At 38.5% G+C, this 20,382-nt stretch overlaps 1 protein-coding gene across 2 annotated transcripts in view; it reads right to left on the reverse strand.

Moving 5' to 3' along the window:
- Positions 1–20,382, reverse strand: part of LOC112149115 (Down syndrome cell adhesion molecule) — a 147,788-nt gene that overhangs the window by 17,702 nt on the left and 109,704 nt on the right. For both annotated transcript variants that reach the window (XM_024276576.2, XM_024276577.2), the window contains 13 exons: positions 19,740–20,018; positions 19,472–19,591; positions 16,394–16,573; positions 6,094–6,290; positions 4,211–4,307; positions 3,205–3,333; positions 2,956–3,123; positions 1,953–2,023; positions 1,568–1,811; positions 929–1,075; positions 516–671; positions 301–434; positions 16–169 (listed from right to left, as the gene is read on the reverse strand). In XM_024276576.2, the coding sequence (XP_024132344.1) occupies positions 16–169; positions 301–434; positions 516–671; positions 929–1,075; positions 1,568–1,811; positions 1,953–2,023; positions 2,956–3,123; positions 3,205–3,333; positions 4,211–4,307; positions 6,094–6,290; positions 16,394–16,573; positions 19,472–19,591; positions 19,740–20,018 (2,076 nt within the window). The remainder of the gene's footprint in view (positions 1–15; positions 170–300; positions 435–515; positions 672–928; positions 1,076–1,567; positions 1,812–1,952; positions 2,024–2,955; positions 3,124–3,204; positions 3,334–4,210; positions 4,308–6,093; positions 6,291–16,393; positions 16,574–19,471; positions 19,592–19,739; positions 20,019–20,382) is intronic.

A 20,382-nucleotide genomic window follows, 5' to 3' on the forward strand; every position in this document is an offset into this window, starting at 1 on the left:
TTGAGGGTGGTAAACCTTTGGCCAGCGGCTCCACTGTGATCTTCTCACTGTTGTTGCCGTGACCTGCAGCCGTCACAGCCACAACCCAAATACTGTACTGCCGGTTTCGAGCCAAGTTTGGGATCCTGTAGAAATACGCATCTGGAGACGCCTCGAACTCACTCATCACCTGCAAAACAGTCAAAGAGAAATCAGTAAACAGATTCAATGTACAGGACTGACAGTTGACTTCCCTCAAACAGCACCCAGAAGGTAAAAAAAGGAGGAAGAGGGAATTTTGGAGTAAACAAATGCTACTACCATGGGATGCAGGTTGGAGCAGAAGACGATGTATTTCCTGATGATGCCGTTGAGTTTGAGGGGAGGGAGCCAGGAGACAAACACGGCAGAGCTGCTGGAGGCTGCAGCCTTCACTCCAGCAGGAGGACCAGGAACTGTGGAACCAAACAATGCACAGCCATTGGAGTCTCCTGTCATCAGCGCTAGTGTGTGATGTCACTTCCTGTTTCTTGTACCATCCTCTTTGGTGCGAACGTAGAGCTGTTCGCTGCGGACTCCGTCCCCAGCGTTTGTGAAGGCTAAGACCTGGATGCTGTAGTTGGTGTACTTCTCCAAACCGTCCAACTCCAGAGACGGCTGATTGGTGGTCACGTTTCTGATTTCACCCAGTTCTGACAAAGAAGAAGACATTCATTGCATAAGTTTGTCATTAAATTTTCATTTTTAACTAACTGAAGGAGAGAACATTGATAAATAATCAATTTAAAAAAGCATACTGTTTCCTAACAAAACAATATTGGAATCAAACCACAGCTCCCCCTGCTGGACGGAAGAACAAACAGCAGCAAAACAACTGACTTATCAAATACTGCTCCTTATTAATATCAAGAAAAAGCTATTGCATGTAGGCATTTATACGCTTTAATACCTCCATCAGGAAGGTTGGCCCAGTAGATGACTCGATAACCCTGCAGATTTCCGTTGAGAGCTTCTCTGGGAAGAGGCATCCAGGACAGGGAGATGATCTCTGGAGACTTGGTCACAGCCAGGACATTTTCCGGGGGACGAGACGGCACTGCCACAGAGAAAAAGGAGCACAGAGTTCAGGGTAAGGGAAAATTCAAATTTTGGACATCATGCAACTTTAAAAAGGTTTCAAGAATATTCTCAAAAGTGCAAAAAAACAAACAAAAAGAAAATATCTCCTATTGTTCGTGGGACAATGGCATCTGATTGAAATGTTTTTGAGGTTTTCATGTTTAACAAAATAACTTTTAAGTTATATTTCTGTGTAAAAGCTAAGATTAAATTAAATTTAAAAAAAAGAGATTTGTTTTTAATTTTACTTCAGACACACAGACTGTAGTTCACCACAATATCCAGTAGAGGGAGACCTTCTCTTACACTTTCCTTACAGCTCATGTCTTTTTTTTTAGTCTTTTAAACATTTCTCCAACATCCTCTGGTTTCCGTACTCAAATGTAAATAATAAAAATGTGAAACAGTCATTTTCTCATACTTGATCTTGTCGTTTGTAGACATAACAAGCCAAACAACGTCTCATTACCATCTTCCAGGGTCTTGATGACCACTTGCTGTGAGGATGGCCCGGTGCCGGCTCTGTTCGCCGCCTGAACCACCACGCTGTACTGGGTGAACTTCTTCAGGTTGTCCAAAACAATGCTCTCTGTGGTGTCTCCTGTTGTGTCCACACTGATAATGGTAAACTGGTGGCTTCCACCAGGGCTGTACTCCCTGTACCCGACCTGGTAGCCGCGTATTACACCGTTTTGCAGGTGCTTAAGGGGCGGCTGTACAAAGAAGATGAAAAAAAGTGAGAAAAACATCACATATAAACTGAATTTGCCTAATTATTTATCCTTTTCTTTTCAAAATAGTTGGATCTCAAATAATAAAAGCAGGAAAAAGAGATAATCCATTTGAAAGTTCACCTTCCAGGAGACTTTGATGCTCTGAGGGGAGTTGGAGTCCAGAGTGACATCTTGTGGAGGCCCGTCTGGAGCTGTGAGCAAACCAACATACACCATTATGGCAAATCTCATTTAAAAAGAACAAAAAAAAAAACAAAAAACAAGGGCAGACAAATTCCACTAGATGGTGCTATTGAGATAAAAATCTTCCAGCTGAACATTTCAGTTACTCTTGTTCACTCATGTGCCTCCAAGCTTTCACCCTTTACTTAACACCAATTAAAAATAAACCCTTAACTTCACTCAATTTCCCTTTTATAGTGTCAGAGATGATAGGAGAGCTTTATGACTTCATTTTGGCCATGAATGCGACAGAATGTGCCATTTTTAGGTGCTAAAATACCATAATGGGAAATATTACAGGCAATGCAGAAGAGCTGAACACTAATAGACCTTCCTAAAAGCAACAGTGGAATGATTTGTTTGCTAATTTAGAGCAAATGATGGCCTCGCTTGAATAGTACTAGTGATGTACAGGATGACTTAATACTCGTTGGAAAGGTTTTCCTGCAAACAACAGCTTGAACATCATTTAAATGAGGATAAAATAACTTATTAAACTTGGTATTTTGTGATCATCTCTTTCCATTTAGGGTCAATTATTTGCTAATGTTGCATTTTCCACTTTGTTAACCCACCAACGTTAACAGTTCAAAAATTGAATGTAAAATTATATTAAATAATATTAAAATGTCAAAAAGGAAATATTTGGAAACATTGTGACACAAAAAAATTAGTATCAAAGATGAATAAATACAGAGTTGAGGTGAAACATTTTATTCTTTTAAGTAAATTGAAACCAATAAAACTGAACAGTGCAAATTGGACTGATGCCATTCTGGCCAGGTATAGCATGGGAAGCAGATTTTATCCTATCAGCTTCCATAATAGAGTTAAAAAAAGTTTAGTAAAAAACTAGAAGTCACTTGTGAAACCGCCTCTGGAACAGGATAATCTCACCAACCTGCTTCATCTGTGGTGATGGTGAGCTCGTTGCTGGGGTTGCTGTTGCCAATGATGTTCTTGGCAATCATGCGGATGTTGTAAGTGGAGGAAGGATGGAGGTCAATAATAGTTGCCTGGTTTAACTGTGGTGACACGTCTTTGGTTACTTGAGCAGATAGCCATGAAGCTACAAGAACAAACAAAAAAGTCAGTTTGTTATTATTTTTTAGTGCAATGACCACATTTTGATCCTCAGTGATTCAGTTACCTGATTTGTTCTTGCACTCGATATCATACCCTGTGATTGGGCTGTTGCCATCGAAGCCCATGGTCCAGCGCAGCGCTATGGTTCGGTCTTTGACCTCGCGGATCTCTACCACCGGAGGATCAGGGGGTTCTGAGGAACAGTAAATATGAGAAACAGATGTTTTTGATAATGAATTAACAGAATTAACTTTATTTTGTTGGAGCAGCCAGAAGTAATGACATCACACGGTCTAGTTTTCTGGTACAGTCATTGGTTATACCATAGATCAGAGGTCTGCAACCTTCTGCACTTCCAGAGCCATTTGGGTTATTTCTCACCAACCAGCACCCAACAGGAGCCACAAAGTCTTATTTCACTGATTTGTATTTACGTTATTGTTATTAGGCTCACATGACTTCCTTTCAAAATAAAAGACACCCTGTACCACATCATAGGATCATCTCAATGCAACACATGTAGTAGTAGGTAGTGTAAGTCAGCCGGGATTAAAACATCTGTTTATTTCATTTCAGTGAGAACGTTGTTAATCTAACTTTCTAAAATTAAACCAGAGCTAACTAAGTGACCTTTGCCATATTTTTCAGACCATGAAGAGCTCTTAAAATCCTTGAATTTGTTCAAAAACACAAAGTCCGCCGTAATTCTGGTTGTTCCTATCGACCTCCGATTGATTTTCTGAGTTACATGGAGTACAAAAATGTCAAAATATTTTAGTTTGGCTTCCAATTCATTGTGAATGACTTGAACAAAGTTTGAGTTATTTCACTTTCTGCTTTTGCACTGTACTCCTTACTAACTTTTTACTTTATAATGGCTTTTAAAAATAAAACATTCTTATATTTCTTTTACCAGAGATCCCTAATGAATGGGTAAAAAAGTCACATGTGGCTCTGGAACTGCAGGTAGCAGAAACCTGACATAGACCAATGGTACAGAAAAACAAAGTAAATTCAATCTTTAAGCTCCTAGACAAAGTTTCATTCTACATTCTGACTACCTAACCCACCTTGCACTGTCAGCTGGATGATGCCTCTGTCCTCACCAAAGGAGTTGATGGCATGACAGGAGAAGAAGCCAGAGTCCTCACGGACTGTTGGCATAATCTGGAGAGAAAATGCATCACATTTAAGGTTATTTAAGGTTTATTCCATCCTCCTGCAGTCTGAACTATGATGGGAGAGGATAGACTAATTATTGGTTTAATAGTGATTCACAATTTCTTTCTTTCTTTATTATTATTATTTTTCTGCCGTACATTTTTTTGGACGTCTCTAGCTCTTAGCTCGTTCAGCTATTGAGCTCATTCAGCTATTAAAATATTCAGCTTTTTATGCTAATTTTTCGACTGTTTTGGCATTTACTAAGGATTTCTAGGCTATTTTGAAGTTTAGCTAATATTTTAGCCACAAGCTGTTTTGATTAATTTTGGATTGTTTTCAGGTTTTTTTTAGGTTAATTTGGAGTTTAGCTAATATTTTAGCTTTATACTAGCTGTTTTGCCTAAATTACACATTTTACCTGTTTTTTTTAAAGGCTTATTTGGCATTTAGCTAATATTTCAGGTACATTCAGGCTAATTTAGGCTCTTTAGTTTTTTTTTAGGCTAATTTGGAGCTTAGCTAATATTTTAGCTTTAGCCTATACGAGCTGTTTTGCCTAAATTACACTTTTACCCGTTTTTTGTTTTTGTTTTGGCTAATTTGGCATTTAGATAATGAAAGCATGAACGCATTTTTGGATAATTTAGGCTTTTTTCAGTTCTTTAGGCTAATTTGGAGTTTAGCTAATATTTTTGCTACATGCAAGCTATTTTGGATCATTTAGGCTTTTTTCAGTTCTTTAGGCTAATTCGGAGTTCAGTTAATATTTCAGCTCTGGGAGCGGCAGGTGAAGCAAAAAGCAAAAAACATCATTTTAACACATAAACACGCCCTGTCTTCCAGTTTTTTGCCGTTATATTGCTCCAGCAAGAAAAACTAACAGGTACTCCAAATATTTATCCTAAATGCCATAAAGCTCTTAAATCAAAGTGAACATACCCGAATGGAGACAGTACCTGTTTCTTTTATCCTTTAATTGTATTTCATCAATTTATTTACTTTCTTTTTATTTCTTTAACACGTTTTTAGCATTGTGGCTTTTACTGTGTTGTTTGTTGTCTATGTCATGCAGGAGAACTGCTTTTAACTAAATTACCCTAGGGGGACTAATAAAGTTGTTCTATCTGTTTTAGTTAATTTTGGCTCAAATTTTTAGGCTATTTTGGAGATTAGCTAATATTTCAGTTACATCCTTGCTGTTTTGGCTAATTTTGATTTTTTTTTTTCAAAATGTATTTTTTCAGTTTTTAGGCTAATTTGGCATTTCGTTAATAGCTAGCTGTCAGCTTTAGCATTTTCAGCTATTAGCTTTAGCTGTTTCAGTTATCAGCTTCAGCGTTTTCAGTTATCAATTTCAGCATCTTTAGCTATTAGCACTAGCATCTTTAGTGGCCAAATTCAGCTTACAGATAACGCATTATCTTAACGCAGATAATGCGTTATCTGATTTTTACATTGTTTTGGTATTGTTTTTTTCAATGATGACTACAGAAATGAAATATTTTAAATTTGGCTATGTGTAGCTTTCTGGAAAACCGTAAATGTTTAAGTTTAGGCTGTGATTGCTGCACGTTTTCTGTTAGCCTACAATCTGACCGCGGCCCCACATCAGAGAAGAAAACAGTTGTGTCCCTCACAAGAAAAGGTTTGGGGTCTAAAGCACAGCCAGGAACAAGCCTAAATACCTCTGTACTTAGTACCACAACATGGTTTGATTGTCTGTCCCAATAAAGTGAAGAGGATTGGCAAAGACTCAAATGCATCACTCAGATTGAAGTGAAGCACTCACCACCAGCGTGGAGATGACTTCGTCGGCCACTTCCTTTACAGTGACCACGTATCGGCTGGTCTCGGGGTTGATGATGCGCTCTTCTTTCTCCCAGCGCACCATGATGGGTTTCTCCCCGTGAGCGATGCAGCTCATCCTCTTCTCCTCTCCCTGCGTGGCCAGAGTGGTGTTAGGGTAGGAGGTGATCATGGCTGGGACTAGAGGGAGAACGGGAGAAAATTCCAGGGAAAATCAGTCAGTTGGTTAAAAATCCTCTTTGATTTTTTTTCCCTGTCAAATGCACTTTAGCAAAGTCTTTTTACATCATGTAAATGTAAATCGTCTTTAGCAGAGGAAAGTGAATTTCCTCTGTTTCTGTGACTATCATAACACTCCAGGGACCATCATCAACTCCCGTTTGAGTCTGCCTGACTCACCCGATGCTTAAGGAACGAGGATCACCTTCAGGTGAGCGTGCGCCCGCTTTGATAACGACAGCGAGTGGTAACGTGCTGCTTTCTGAAGATGAGGCGGAGGAAGGAAGAAAGGAGCCGTGACTCCTGCCTGAACCCTCATCAGTCTGACTGTGAAGCAGGTCTGGCTCCACGCTTTAACCGCACACTGGGCTCATTAGCAACATATCTTCTAGCTTGTGTGAGAGTGTGTCATTCAGCGCGCTGCGTGCACAGCTTGGTGGAGTGAACCCGCTCTTAAAGATGCATCTTTAAGGAAATGATGAAAAAAAAGAAAAAACGATGTGGTCTCAAGTAGTCACATGAACCACTGTATAAAGTGAACAAAAATAAAGCCCACAGTCAGAGGGAGAGGTGTAGTTCCTCTTAGTGCTTTGTTGAACCACTTTCATCAGCAATCACTTGAGGTAATTGTTCCCTGTATGATATCAGTCTCTCACAATTGTGTGGAGGTATTTTGTTCAATTTAAAAAAAAAAATCTGTGCTTGATTTTATTTCTGTCTGTAGACATTTGTAATCAACTTTCTCACAATCAAGACAAAATAGTTTAATCACACTGAGGTTTCAACTAGCCAAATCCATAGATTAAACCGCATGTATCAAAGTCAAGGCCCGGGGGCCGGATCCGGCCCTCAGAGGAATTATATCCGGCCCTCCAGATCATTTTATTGTTACAAATGACCTGATGTTATCTTGTGTTAATTTCTAACTTGTATAATTTTATCACAATATATTTTTTCTGGAGTTAAATATCGACATTTATTTAGGGTTTAAATTGATTTATTCTGGAAAATTATTCCTGCTTGTTTTTGTTCATAATTATGTTAAGAAGTTACATTTTTAAAGTTTAAAAATGTAGTTTTAGTGTGTTCAGTAAATGTTTATCCTGTTCGGACCGCGATCTAGGGTGTGTTTTGGATTTTGGCCTGCTGTGCGACTGAGTTTGACACCCCTGGATTAAACCATCTAGGATGACTAGGATAGGCTCCAGCATCCCCCGAGCCCAGGAGTAGAATCAACCAAGTCTTAGCATTTTAGCATCTAGAATGCTTTCCTTTACAGAGTTTATTATAAACTTCTTAACAGATGGATGTGAAGGATGTATGATTGCTGTGAAGTGTTTTTTATTTTAGCTTCTTTCATTAAGTTTTGTTCAAGTGACTAGATTATGACAAAATAACTCCATCTCATCTGTTCCCACAAGTAAGATGCAGCTCTGAACAACGGATTTTATTTTTTTTAACAAAGTTATTATTTAACCTGCCAAACCTGATAAAAAACCCATCCTGTACATTTGATTCTGTTGAGATTTGAAACATTTCACCTCAGGCTACGCCTGGCTTTGCTGGTTTGCAGGGAGTGTTTGATCTTAGATTTTTGTTACAGTATGTTCATGACTGGAAAATTTGCCTAAATTGTTGGAGCTGCTCGGTGGTGCAGTGATTGGGCCTCACAGTGAGTGTACTCTGGTTCAAATCCCAGCAGGGTTCTGTCCCTGTGCATGTGTGGGTCTTCTCCGGCTTCTGATTACTTTAAAGTGTTCCTAGGTGTGACTGTATGGGTGTGTGATTGCTTGATCCTGCGTGTACCCTGCCTTCGGCCAACAGTAGATAAGTTAGGCTGTGGCAGCGACCGTGACCCCAGAAAGAACACAACAGGTTAAGAAGATCCATATTTCTTTAAATTAGTCTTACAGCCTTTATGGACTATTTAGATCAGGAATGTCAAACTCAATCACACAAGGGGCCAGAATCCAAACCACTTTTTCAAACCACTTTTTTTTTTTTAATTTGAATTTGAATTAAAAAAATAATCAGAAATGCAATTTTGAGCTTGATTTTCTTTGTATATGTCCTCCATCATGAGAAAAATGCTACAAAAACATGATTTTTTTTGTTCTTTAAGGCCTCCGCTCTCATGAAAATATGCAATTGGAGTGGATGTGAATTCCAGTACGGTCCTGAGCTGGGTTCATATGAGCAAGTGTGTATGGGGGGTCTAAGTCACAGTACACGACGTAGAAGAGGCAGAGACCATGTACCCCTGCAGCGCTAACTATGATCCCTCACTCTCTGCTTCTATCTCACTCCTCAGGCTCCCGCCAGGAGAGCCATGATTTAATGATGAGAAGGACCACTTTGATTATTCATACGCAGCAGACGAGTCCGTTAGCGGCGCCGTTGTTTCACAGTCGCCCGCGCTTTCAGACATGCAGCTTAGAGCCGCGCACAAACGGCAACACCGCTCACTTTCAGAGAGCACAAATAAACGGACACATTAACACAATCCTGCTGGCCTTACCGTGCAGCTGTGCAAAGCAGCAAAAAAGGAAAAAAATGGTAGAAAAACTGTGACACGGCTTCTGTTTTAGTTGAAGCATGCATCAGTAACCAAAGGAAAAATGCAGTTTGGCATGCGTCCACTAATCCTCTGTGGCAAACAGCAGTTGGTTTGGCACTGTGATGGTGCAGACTAATTATAACATCAGTGTCACAAAGGTTAAGAAATCACAAGTCCATTATTCTCACATTTGGCTTTATTATGAATTTATTATCCTCCACTTCTCCAAATGTTGATTTTCCTAATGGTTACAGAAAAGTACAAATATCGAGGTAAATGAATTGACCTCCATTATTGTTGATGGTGATGTCCCTCTTCATATGAAACACAGGTGGAGAAATGAACATTTAAGAGCAAAAAGAGAAAAACAGTTACAGAATAAAATACAATTTATAAGATGACGGTGTGGACTTTGCATCCAACAATGTGAAGTCAAACTTGAGAAATGTTTCATTGTAATTCTCCAGGGAGTCCAATTCATCCATGACTTTAGAAATATTTTGAATCAGGATCAGAATGTTTCCAAAAATGACAATATTTTGTAAAAAATAAGCATTTTAAGTCACTTTGGAAATTGATAAAACTACAGGATGCAGACAGACACATAGCCCATGCACAAGAACATTCTTTCTACTTCTGTTAATTGATCCAATGTTTCACTTTTTTCAGAATAACTGATTGAGTTTTGCAAAGATTTAAAACTTTGTTTTTAGAGATTCAAGAAATTTGAAGTAGTTTTCTTTCCAAGCTTTTTGTCTCATTAAGAGTTAGGATTTAGAAATAAGGAAATTATTTTATGAGTCAAAATTCGTATGCTTTCTTGCCGATAAAAAAAACTTCACATACGACTGAAAAAAACTAAATTATTTGATTTAAAAAGTACTCATAAGACAAGAAAATGCATTTTATTTAACAGAACTACTTCATTGATTAGATTTTAGGAGCATTTATGAAGATGGGCCAACTTGTGCTAAGATTGTTTTATCATCTTAATATTAGTTTTAAATTTGTTTTTATGTTTTTTATATATTTTATGTTTGTATGTCTTTTATGCTTTTTGTGCCTTTTATAATGTAGTCTCCTTTTCTTGTGTACAGCACTTTGGGCCTCCTTGGAGGGTGGTGGAAGGTGCTTTATAAATGAATGAAATGAAATCACATTTTGTTCTGAAATGAATCATTTCCACTTATTGCACTCATTTTTTGTTATTATAATGAAAATCAACTACAGTTAGAAATATAACAACTTAACAAATACAAACTGTTTGCTTAAAACTAGCAAAAATATGTGTTATTAGGCTGCAGATTTGTGAATCTAATTTTTAATAATTTTATCTAGCAGTTGGCTTTCTTTTATCGTATTTTTCCCTTTTTGAATGCTTTTGTGGAACTACTCATTTATATTTTTAGGATTTCTGGTTCAGTAAAAAGGACTTGCTGCACTGAGAGATCATTTTCCAACTTTTTAGGGATTTTCTTCTAAAGATTCTCATCCTATTTTTATATAGGCTCCTTCTGTAAAAGTAAAGTTTTGCTGATGTTGTTCTAAGTTTGCTTATTTAAACATTAAAAGTCTCTTAAAGCAAAAGCAATCTGTTAAATCACAGACTAATTTCTGATGCAGTTGAAGCCCCGCCCACTTCCTAGCTCCCCAAAGCTTTGTCCCGCCTCCCACTGCCCCCCCCCCCAGAACACCCTAGATTTATTTTGCAAAGCATCTATGAATTTTGAGCGACTCCCATTAAGGGAGTCTCCACAGCTCCTTCTCTAAATGTTATGGCATTTGCAGGGACTGTTCTCTGTTTTTTATCGAAGGAACTCATGACTTATGGGTTGCCTTTTCATTTTTTTTAATTCTGGGATTTGCATTGTCTGTTATCTGTTATATTTTATTTTTCATAGCCTTCTCACTCGAAGATCCTTCCCTGACAATAATCAGTCAAATATGTCAACATAGTGCAGTTAGGTCTGTCAGGACGACACAAATCCACCAGCCAGACCTCACCAGGATGTCAAATGATTTTGTGGGACTTATAGAAATTCAATTTTTGTTTCTAGTTTCATAACCGACTTTATGAACTAAACATAAAAGTCTGAGGTCAGGATTTAAACAGGCCTGCAAGTATATTTTCCACAGAATTAGCCTCAGTCTTTGTTGAGCTTTGCATCGGAGCATCAATGCATGTATGCATATGATCTTCACTTATCCAGGTGGATTTCAGAGCCTCGTGCTTCGGAGGAGCTTTCTCATATCTCGATCTCATCTCATTTCAGTGAATCCAGCGTGCGGCGCCCCGGGCCAAACCTGTTCTCTTTGATAGCCTGTAATTGCTCGGTTGATGTATATTTTTTAATATCAAGCAATATTACAGGGGTCTGGTAATAAAACAAAGACAGAGCGAAGGCGAAGTGTGAGGGAGAAGCAGGACAGAGCTGGGTGGATGGGGAGTGGGGGGTGAGAACAAAGCGAGAGGCAAAGAAGGAGAGGACTGAAAAAAAAAAAAGCTGGGTCTTTCCTTTGACCCAGCTGTCAGGACGCTCTCCTGTGGTCTATATTCCTGCTCTCTGTTTTGCAATTGAAGCACAGCTGAAACTCTCCACAATCTTACATTGAATTAATATTCATCGTTTTTGTGTTGCTTAAACAATAAACAGAAATGATAAATTACTATTTGTGTTCAATAGAAGATTCAGTAACATTTAAAAAAGTACTAAAAACGCGTTATGGTCAGTTTTTTTTTTCCATTTTGGGTTTTTTAAGCAAAACAAATATCAGTATGAAGTCTAGTAATTTCACTGTTTTGAATTTGACCCACATTACTACATGTTAGCATGACTACACAACAAGATATCAAAAATAAAAAAAATCAAACATCAATCTATACTATTTAGATTTTGAAGGAGCTACAGTCCTTTAAACACAGCTAAAAATGAATAAACTATCAAAATAATAATAAAAGAGATAAAGTACAGGTCACATGACCACTGTAGGTCCTGCAAAAATAACATTTGTACAAAAAAAGTATTTGTTAGCCACAAATTCTCTAAGCTGAACCACTTAATACAATATGAAAATGTGAGAGAAAGAATTAAAAAAATATATTCCAGAAAATTACATTGTTTTAAAAGTGTACACCAAATTAAAAAAAAATAAAAAATACACCGTAAAATGAGCATCGTAAGTGGAATTAGTGTAGAAACCTATCTACTTTATTTTTAAAAAACCCTCGTTTTATACAACTACTTCATTACAATGAAAGATGTAATTTTTGATTTAAATTAAAAATTGTGTTGGCTTTTTTAAAAATTCCATGAATAAAAACATCCATCAAAGATTTTTTTACAGTAGAAGTGACAAAGGTTTATATATATTTTTTCACATTTTTTTATTTTTTATCTTGATATGAAAAAGACAAAAACAGCCTGAGAGTTCATATAAAGCAGCAAAACATTCAGACCGGTCTTCCCTTGAGTCCAATGTTGGCTTCTAATTGAGGTATTGACTGATTTAAATGAGGCAGAAATGCTCTCAAGAGTTCTAACGTCTCATAACACACACGAGCGAGCATGCAGGGCCGCACGCTGCATGCTAACAGAATGCATGAGATCCACGGCTACAGAATCACATTTAAAAAAAGCCCTCCTGCATGAACCTAAAAAAATGCAATGCTTAACTTTTACCAGAAATGTGCAATTTCATATGCACCCAAACACATGGAGATAATGGTGTGAATGCTGGAGCAGTAATGGGCTTGCTTTTTCAGACCACTCATGTGAGTAAGTACTCTTTTATTGAAAGCATCTTGAATGCATGAGTACATTTTGTGAAATGTGATCTGCTGATTAGTGAACAGCATGTGTCTGAGCCAGCATGTCATGACTAAGCAGCCGGCAGCGCTGAAGAAAAACAGCAATATTATCATGTATCCGACTTCGACCAATAAATCAGCCGCGCTGACATGCTGTATTAGCCCGCATTAGCATGCAGAGGGCCCCTGCATCAGTAAATGTTGGCAGATAAATTACAAGAAGCAGCAGTGCAAAGGTTTGCTAAACATTATTTGTCTCTGTAAAATAATTTGTCCACAAAAGAGCACTGACAAGTGTGAGATGTTTCTATCTGGATAAATGAATGGAGTCATCCATTTTTATGTTACTTGATGCTTTTATGCTATATATTTTTTTTTAAACTTGATAGTAAATAAAGTCCCACTACAAGTAATTTTTTCTTTTTGTCTTTCAATTATGATGTTGAAGATTTTAGCCATAATGAAAAAGTCAGTGTGGATTTTTAGGACATAGTTTCTGCAGAGTAGCAAGAGTTCATTGGAAATTTTCCTCTGAGGTGTGGGCAGCACAGTAACCCTTAACTAATATCCCATCATCCCGTTGTGTACACACTCTTCCACTAGCTTACAGCCCCTCACAACCCCAAGCTAACATTAGCAGTGCAACAAAAACGTTGAGCAATATTGGAGCTATCCAGTCGTACAGTTTTGAGTCAAATATCAGCTCAGATGAGGAAAACAAAGACGTACATGGACCTATTTGTCTACAAGTGGATGCATCAGCAGGGAGACTTTGGCCCGCCCATTTCAGCTGCTGCATATGGAGTTGACCGTTTAGCTTCAAGTAGGGGACTAGAAGACAATGGGTGACATCAGAGATGATCTAATTATATGTATATCTATAGTCATAACTTAGGGCTTTTTGAAATGGCAAGTTTTTTATCTGCTCCTGATCCATTAATATTTGAATAAAGAAACACTTATTTACACTTAATCTTATTTATATATATGTATATATATATATATATATATATATATATATATATATATATATGTCTTCTATTATGAGAAAATGCCACAAGAACATGTTAAAAACACAAAAAACACAATTTTCATTAGAGCGAGTCTTTAATAACTTTTATTTAAAGTCCACGTATGACCATTTATTTTTGTCTTTAAACGTTCCCACAGGGGTTTTAAGTACGATTGTGAAGTTTTTAACGAAAATCCTACAACCTACATGTATTAAAAAGACATTTTTCATGTTGATCTGAAGCCTCTGTTTCAAAAATCTCCTCTGGGTGGGCGTGGCTTTTGAAACTGAGCTGAGCGGAGACGGAGCTTTCTAGCGCCCACGGTACTCCAGCTCTATGGCTATTAACCCTTTAAAGGCCCGGTCCCACAAGATTTGACGGCCATATCACGGGTAAAAAACTTGGAAAATCTGCCACACGAGCTTAGACGCGCTAACTTTAATGCATGTTCGTGGAATCACAGTGACAGACGCTGGAGTCCATTCCACTGCCACTCCACTGCCCGAGCACTGCTTAATCGCGTTTAAGCGCGTCCTGCCTCGATCAGCCGCTAAACAGACGCTGTAAGCAGTGGTACAAACCCAGACTGGCCGAGGAAATTGCACAAACCCAATATTTCTGCGTCCAAGTGCATGTGTCGGTGTTCGCTCCACTGTCTGATCTCGCACTGAAACTGCTGTTGCACTGCTGTTCCATGACCATTGACTATTTCTGAACAATATTGAGGCCTCCAAAGTTGGAGTGATGGGTGTTTGAGAACCCCTAAAAAGTATTTTTTTACTTTAAAAGACACAAAGACGGAATCAAATAATTACAATTAAAGCATGACAGCAGAGTGGAGATAATTGACTTCTGCATCCACCTTCTGGACATGCAGTTGAAGCAGAATGCAGATTTATAGCGTGGAAACTCGCACGGCTCAGAAGCCTAATGTGCAAAAACTGCTTCTGACTTTTCCATGCCGTGCCGTGAAAACACAAGCATGTTTTCAGGGTACATGTTTGGTGTCAAAAACGATCGGTTTGACATCCTCCTCTGTGGTTGAAATGGAGAGTCAAAATCGGGGCACTGGGTTAGGAGGTAAGTTTATGAGCAATACTGTCTGTTAGTCACTTCGATTTCACCATGGCAGCACTTTCTGGTGTCATGCAGCTGAACAGATTTAGCAAATTCAGGTCTTAAGAGATCGTCTGCATTGTCTCCGTTACAGGATTGCCTCTTTAGACGTGTTATTTTTGTAGTGTAGCTGCAGCCATAGAGTTTTCTTTTTTGCATGGTAGGGGAAAAAAAGTTTAGTTCAGCTATAGGTCAGCTTGCTGCATAGCAACTGGGTGCCACTGTCAGGAAACTGACCTATGAAAACACAGCATGTTTGTCTCTGAGCATTCTGCTGCAGTACTGACAGCTTCCCTGCCTAATACACTGCTAGGCTTAATTACAATGACACAAATATCCACGGCACGCCTAAAGATATAAATGATATGAAAAAAAAATGCTGATTTGCCCAGAAGGTGACTTGTAAGTCAATTATTATCTTTTACAGTCTGACCAGGGGTCAAGGTCAAACAGAGAGCATGTTCCACACATAATATATCTTCCAGCATAATATGTAGTTTTTTTTTCATATATTAGATTTAAGGCGAGTGAGGCAAAAACTAAAAAGAGATAGAGAGCAGGAAGAGACAGAGATAGATGGAGGGCTGCTCACCAGTGGGGAGCCCCATGCTCCAGTTTGATAACTGCAGTAAGGAGAAAATAAGCCCCACTCACATCTAAGCTCCATGAAAATGAGGAGCCATTCCTGGCGCTGTAGGGGAGCTACATGCTAATGCTCAGTGGTGGCAGAAGACCTGTAGTTCAGCATTAACATAGCGGCTGCTGAAGGAACCTATGAGATGCAAAAGGCGCAAAAAAAAAAAAAGAAAAACTGGAACATGTTCAGTTCCATTTTTTTTAAAACTGGCTTTGAAACTTAAGATTTCTGAGAAAAAATGTGGATTTTTATCACTTTACCATAAATACTGATACCAAAAACTTTATTTAAAGTCCGACTAAAATCATTTTTTCAGTCATTTTAACAGCGTTTCCAGTGGAGTTTTAGTTATGATTAAGCTATTTTTAGTTATTTTCTAAGATGTAGTTTCTGCAGAGCAGCAGGAGTTCTTAGAGCAATCCCACCCCCCTTCCCATCGCTGAAAACTCCCCAATCTAACATAACCGGTGAAAGAAAAATGCAGAGCAACATTTGAACTATCCAGCCTTTCGGTTTTAAACCAGGAAAATGAAGACGTACATGGATCTATTTGTCTAGAATCAGGGATCTTGTGGCCAGCCAAGCCTATTTTCTATTTCACAAATATGCCCCTTTTTTAATTGTTTTTTTTATGCTCCTGATTCACAGCAATTTGAATAAAGAGGCACTCAGAAATGTATTTTTGAGCTTTACATATGTCCTCCGTCATGAGGAAAAATGCCCCAAGAACATGTCAAAACACACAAAAAATATGATTTTCATCTAAGCGGATATTTAACTCTCAAATTTATCTCACATTTTGCCAAACCTTTGATGTGTTTTCCATTTGTTTCAAGTTAATATTTGCTTTTTTCAACATGTTCTTACACATTTGCGTCATCTCAGATGTGATTATGAGAAAAAAAAACCTTTTCTGAATACTGGGGTTCTTACTTTTGACGGTGAGGTACATGGACTTGCTGACATCGGCTCCAACGTCGTTGCTGACCTTACACAGGTAGAAGCCGCTGTCGTCCTCCAGCACGTGTTTGATCAGCAGCGAGCCATTGCTCAGTAGCTGGATGCGAGAGACACTGTTCAGAAGGATGGGCTGAAACTGGGGTACACCTGCACCTAAAGCAAGAAAACCAATCAACTTTAGTAAAAGGCTTGAAATTAAACATTCAAATTCACATCGCTCAAAGACAACACTCAAAGGGAAAAAAACTTGAATGAATGATGACACATTAACAGCAAACTTATATACAAACATGAATCCGTGTGCACTAATTTGACGGTGCCTCTGTGTTTACAGATTTCCTGACATGGTCTGTAAGATTAAGAGAGGATTGTAAACACAACTCTTAACATCAGGCCTAAATCCTTAAATCACCAAACAGCTGACAGGCAGAATGAAACCAAGCTGCCAGAGTGATGCAATCAGAGCGACATAATGCTCATGTTTGACAGGGCAGCAGATTGGTGCAGGGAAAACAACAGGCAGAAGGACAAAGTGGCCATAAACCTCCTGAGCAGGAGACATTTTGAAGGAAGTCAGAATATATTTTTTTAATATATTTACTTATTTGTAATGAGTTTAAGCCTGTAGTTTGCATTTATGGTTGTTAGATAAGCAGATGGCAGAGAGCAAACAGTTTACAATAATGACCACAAATAAAATGAACACTAATATAACCTGAAGTAGTAATAGTCTGCAATGAAACTGACAAAATGCATCTTTCAATGCAAAGTAAATAAATTAGATGATTCAGAATCAACTTTTTTAAAAGGACTGGGATCTGCAACTCGAAGGCAACTGGAGGCTCTTTTACCCCTCAATTATAGCTCTATGATTAAAGAAAAAAATGATTTAAAAAAATTATGTAGTAAAAGCAAAAAAAAAAAGGAAACTAACAAAAAATGTATTCAACTCATTCACAAACAGGCAGATTTTCTTTCTTTTTTTAATTAGAGGATTTTAAGTGCTCCTTATGGTTTAAAATACAGTAATGGTCACTTAGTTTGCACTACCTTGATAATGTTTCATCAAATTTACAAATTGCTGGTTGTCATGCACCAAAAAATTGTAAAATCATGTATTTTTTTTATTTAAATAACTGCTGACATTACACTATCTGCTTCTACGCAGACTGTCTTATTTTGAAGGGAAGTTACATGAATCACTATCAAAAGTTATAAACTTTTTCCAATTTTTGAAAAAAACGCTATTTTATCTTTATGCTAATGTTCTATTTATGCCAAAAAAAAACAAGAGTTCATTTATATTTAACATAATAATAACAATAAAATAAATGCAAATGAGTGACTCATTTTTCTAAAGGGTTTAATTAACGCTTTGTGACTCCCGTTTGGTAATGCTAGGAGAGAAATCGACCCGAATGGCTCCTTAAGAGTAGAATATAGCAGATCTGTTATGGGAAAGGTCTTGTTTAAATAGTTAAAGTTTTATTTTTTATTTATTTGTTTTTTGGTCAGGATGGTAAATGAAGATGCTAAAAGCATAATAGCTTACAGTTGCTAATGTTTCTTTTTAAGTGCTGTTAGCTTCTAAGATTAGCTCCTCTCTTGAAGAGACACTGCTATAAAGCTAGTCTTAGTGCTGTTCAAATGCTTCTTATCCATAAACAACACTTTGAAGCCAGACCCTTGTGAGGCTAATGTCTTTAATGCACTCAGCTTTGCAGAAATATGATAAAAGCCCAGTTCAACACTTTGCTTACATAGCATTTCCCATGTGTGAACTCTGCCAGACTTTACATTAGCTTGTGTTATAGGTAGAGTCTCTATACTGGACTGATTTGGGAGCGGTAGGTTTTTTTCTTAATTAAAATGTCCTCATGAGGCCATGCTGACCAAGGGTCAAGTGATGACTTTGTTTTAGTGCCCCTGGTGATGGGATAGATGGGGAATTATGCAGAGCACACATCCAAATGGTTCTCGCTGGTAGGCTAATAGGTGTTGACCTTTACTTTCCATTCTATATCTCAGAGATTTTCACCTGCAACTGCACTCGATTTGTTACACCGAAGGCCTGCCAGACAACAAACAGTCGGCTAAAAAAAATCCTTAGTGGTGGCTTAATAGGCTTCCCAAACGGCTGTGATTTTTAACGTGTCATATTACAGGGAGACTCCAGCCTGCTCAGCTGAATTTAATGCTTCCTCCAACTTAGACTGAAAACATTTTTTTTGGGAGCATTACAAGTGAAAAGACGCACACGTCGGTCATGCATACCGATTAGAAGCGGTCAGACAGCTAATCGGACAGCTTGTCTCAACATCCGCTCAGAAAGAGAGAACACATAAATCCCATCAAAGGGAAAAAAGAAACAAAAAAGCCGATTCGTTCTTTGCTTTGATGGCAGGGCCTTACATAGACACACTGTCTGACAAATATGCTGATTGTTGTTCTTCTGCCGATGAGAGCTTTCATCCTTGGTTATGTGGATGATGGAGAAAACATGGAGCCTCTCTTCTATCCTGTTCAAGTGGCTGAACTCACCTGCCACCCTCCGGTCTCTCTGTCCGTCCAAGTTAGTTTCTGTCTCACTGGGATGCTTTCTAACAATGAAGCTGGAGAGTGTGAAGGCCTGTGGTTCATGCTTAGAGGGCCAATTTGTGTATTCATACTGAATTCACTCTAGGCCTGGGAATCCCTGGGTACCTCACGATACAATGTGATACATGGCTCACGATATTGATGATATCGCGATTCTGCATTAATCGGTAAATATCATAACTCTCATATTAAATAGAAGAACAAGCACTGACACCAATACACACCCTCTATCTACCTTTAAAGGAACGTCTCACCAAAGGATGACAAATATAACGTTTTACAGCCTCTTCAAATGAAAATAAAAGATCGGTACTGAGTGAGACCCCATTGAGAATCAATCACAGGACAAAATATCGCGATATATCACAATATCGATATTTTACACACATAACTCCATCTACAGTATACAAAGCAAATTTTAAATTCATATTCAACTTTTTCCACTCAATGTACCTTTGGAGTGCTCCCAAACAATGGTGGGTGGTGGATAGCCCTCAGCAGAGCAGTTCAGAGTCACAGTTTTCCCATAGATCCCATCTTGATCCTCAGGCTGCACCACAAACTGAGGAGGAACTGTAAAGACACAAACGAAACAAAAACTCACTGTTTAGCACAACATCCTATTCAAAAGATGCATTTGTGCAGAGAAATGTCTGCCCACACACTGCAGATTACAGTAGCCCACAAGGTGCCGTGAGAGTTGTTGTCTTTGTGCTCTCACCTCTAACGATGAGCTGACTCTGGTGCTCCACGACCGCAGCTTCATTCCGAGCGATGCAGGTGTAGTTTCCATTGTGGTCAGGTGTCAGGTTGGAGATCCGCAGCGAGCTCGTGAAGTCGATGTTGTCGACAGTCACGCCGAGGCTGGCTGGGATGGCGCGTCCGTCTTTCTGCCACGTGATGTCCAGCGGTCGATCTCCGGACATGACCACGCATGGTATAAAGACACGCTGACCGATGGTGAAACGCTGAAACTCAAAAGGTTGGATGTAGGGAGGCACTGCAGGCGGAGGAAGAAAATAGAGACTGCATGTCATTTCAGCCTTCAATTTCTAAACCACTTGAATTCTCTGAATTTTGTCCAAGTACTGTCCTTTCTTTTTCAGAGTAATCCCACAATCGCTGAGCTATCTGGAGGAACATAAAAGACCTGAGTAGCAAAACATTCTGCAGTAAATCCTTGTCACTCTTAGACTGGAACATTTTGTCCTTTCAGCACAGGAGCCACATCAGCATACATACACAGGACCAGAGGAAAAAAAAAGAAACTTTTAAGGTGACTCATTTAGATTGCTCAGGAAAAGAACTGAAGCTGAACTCTTTCTGCTTAGCTGATAATTAAGGCGTGTCAATCTTCAACCCCA

Source organism: Oryzias melastigma, linkage group LG13 (assembly GCF_002922805.2).
Source record: "Oryzias melastigma strain HK-1 linkage group LG13, ASM292280v2, whole genome shotgun sequence".
Classification (NCBI taxonomy): Eukaryota; Metazoa; Chordata; class Actinopteri; order Beloniformes; family Adrianichthyidae; genus Oryzias; species Oryzias melastigma.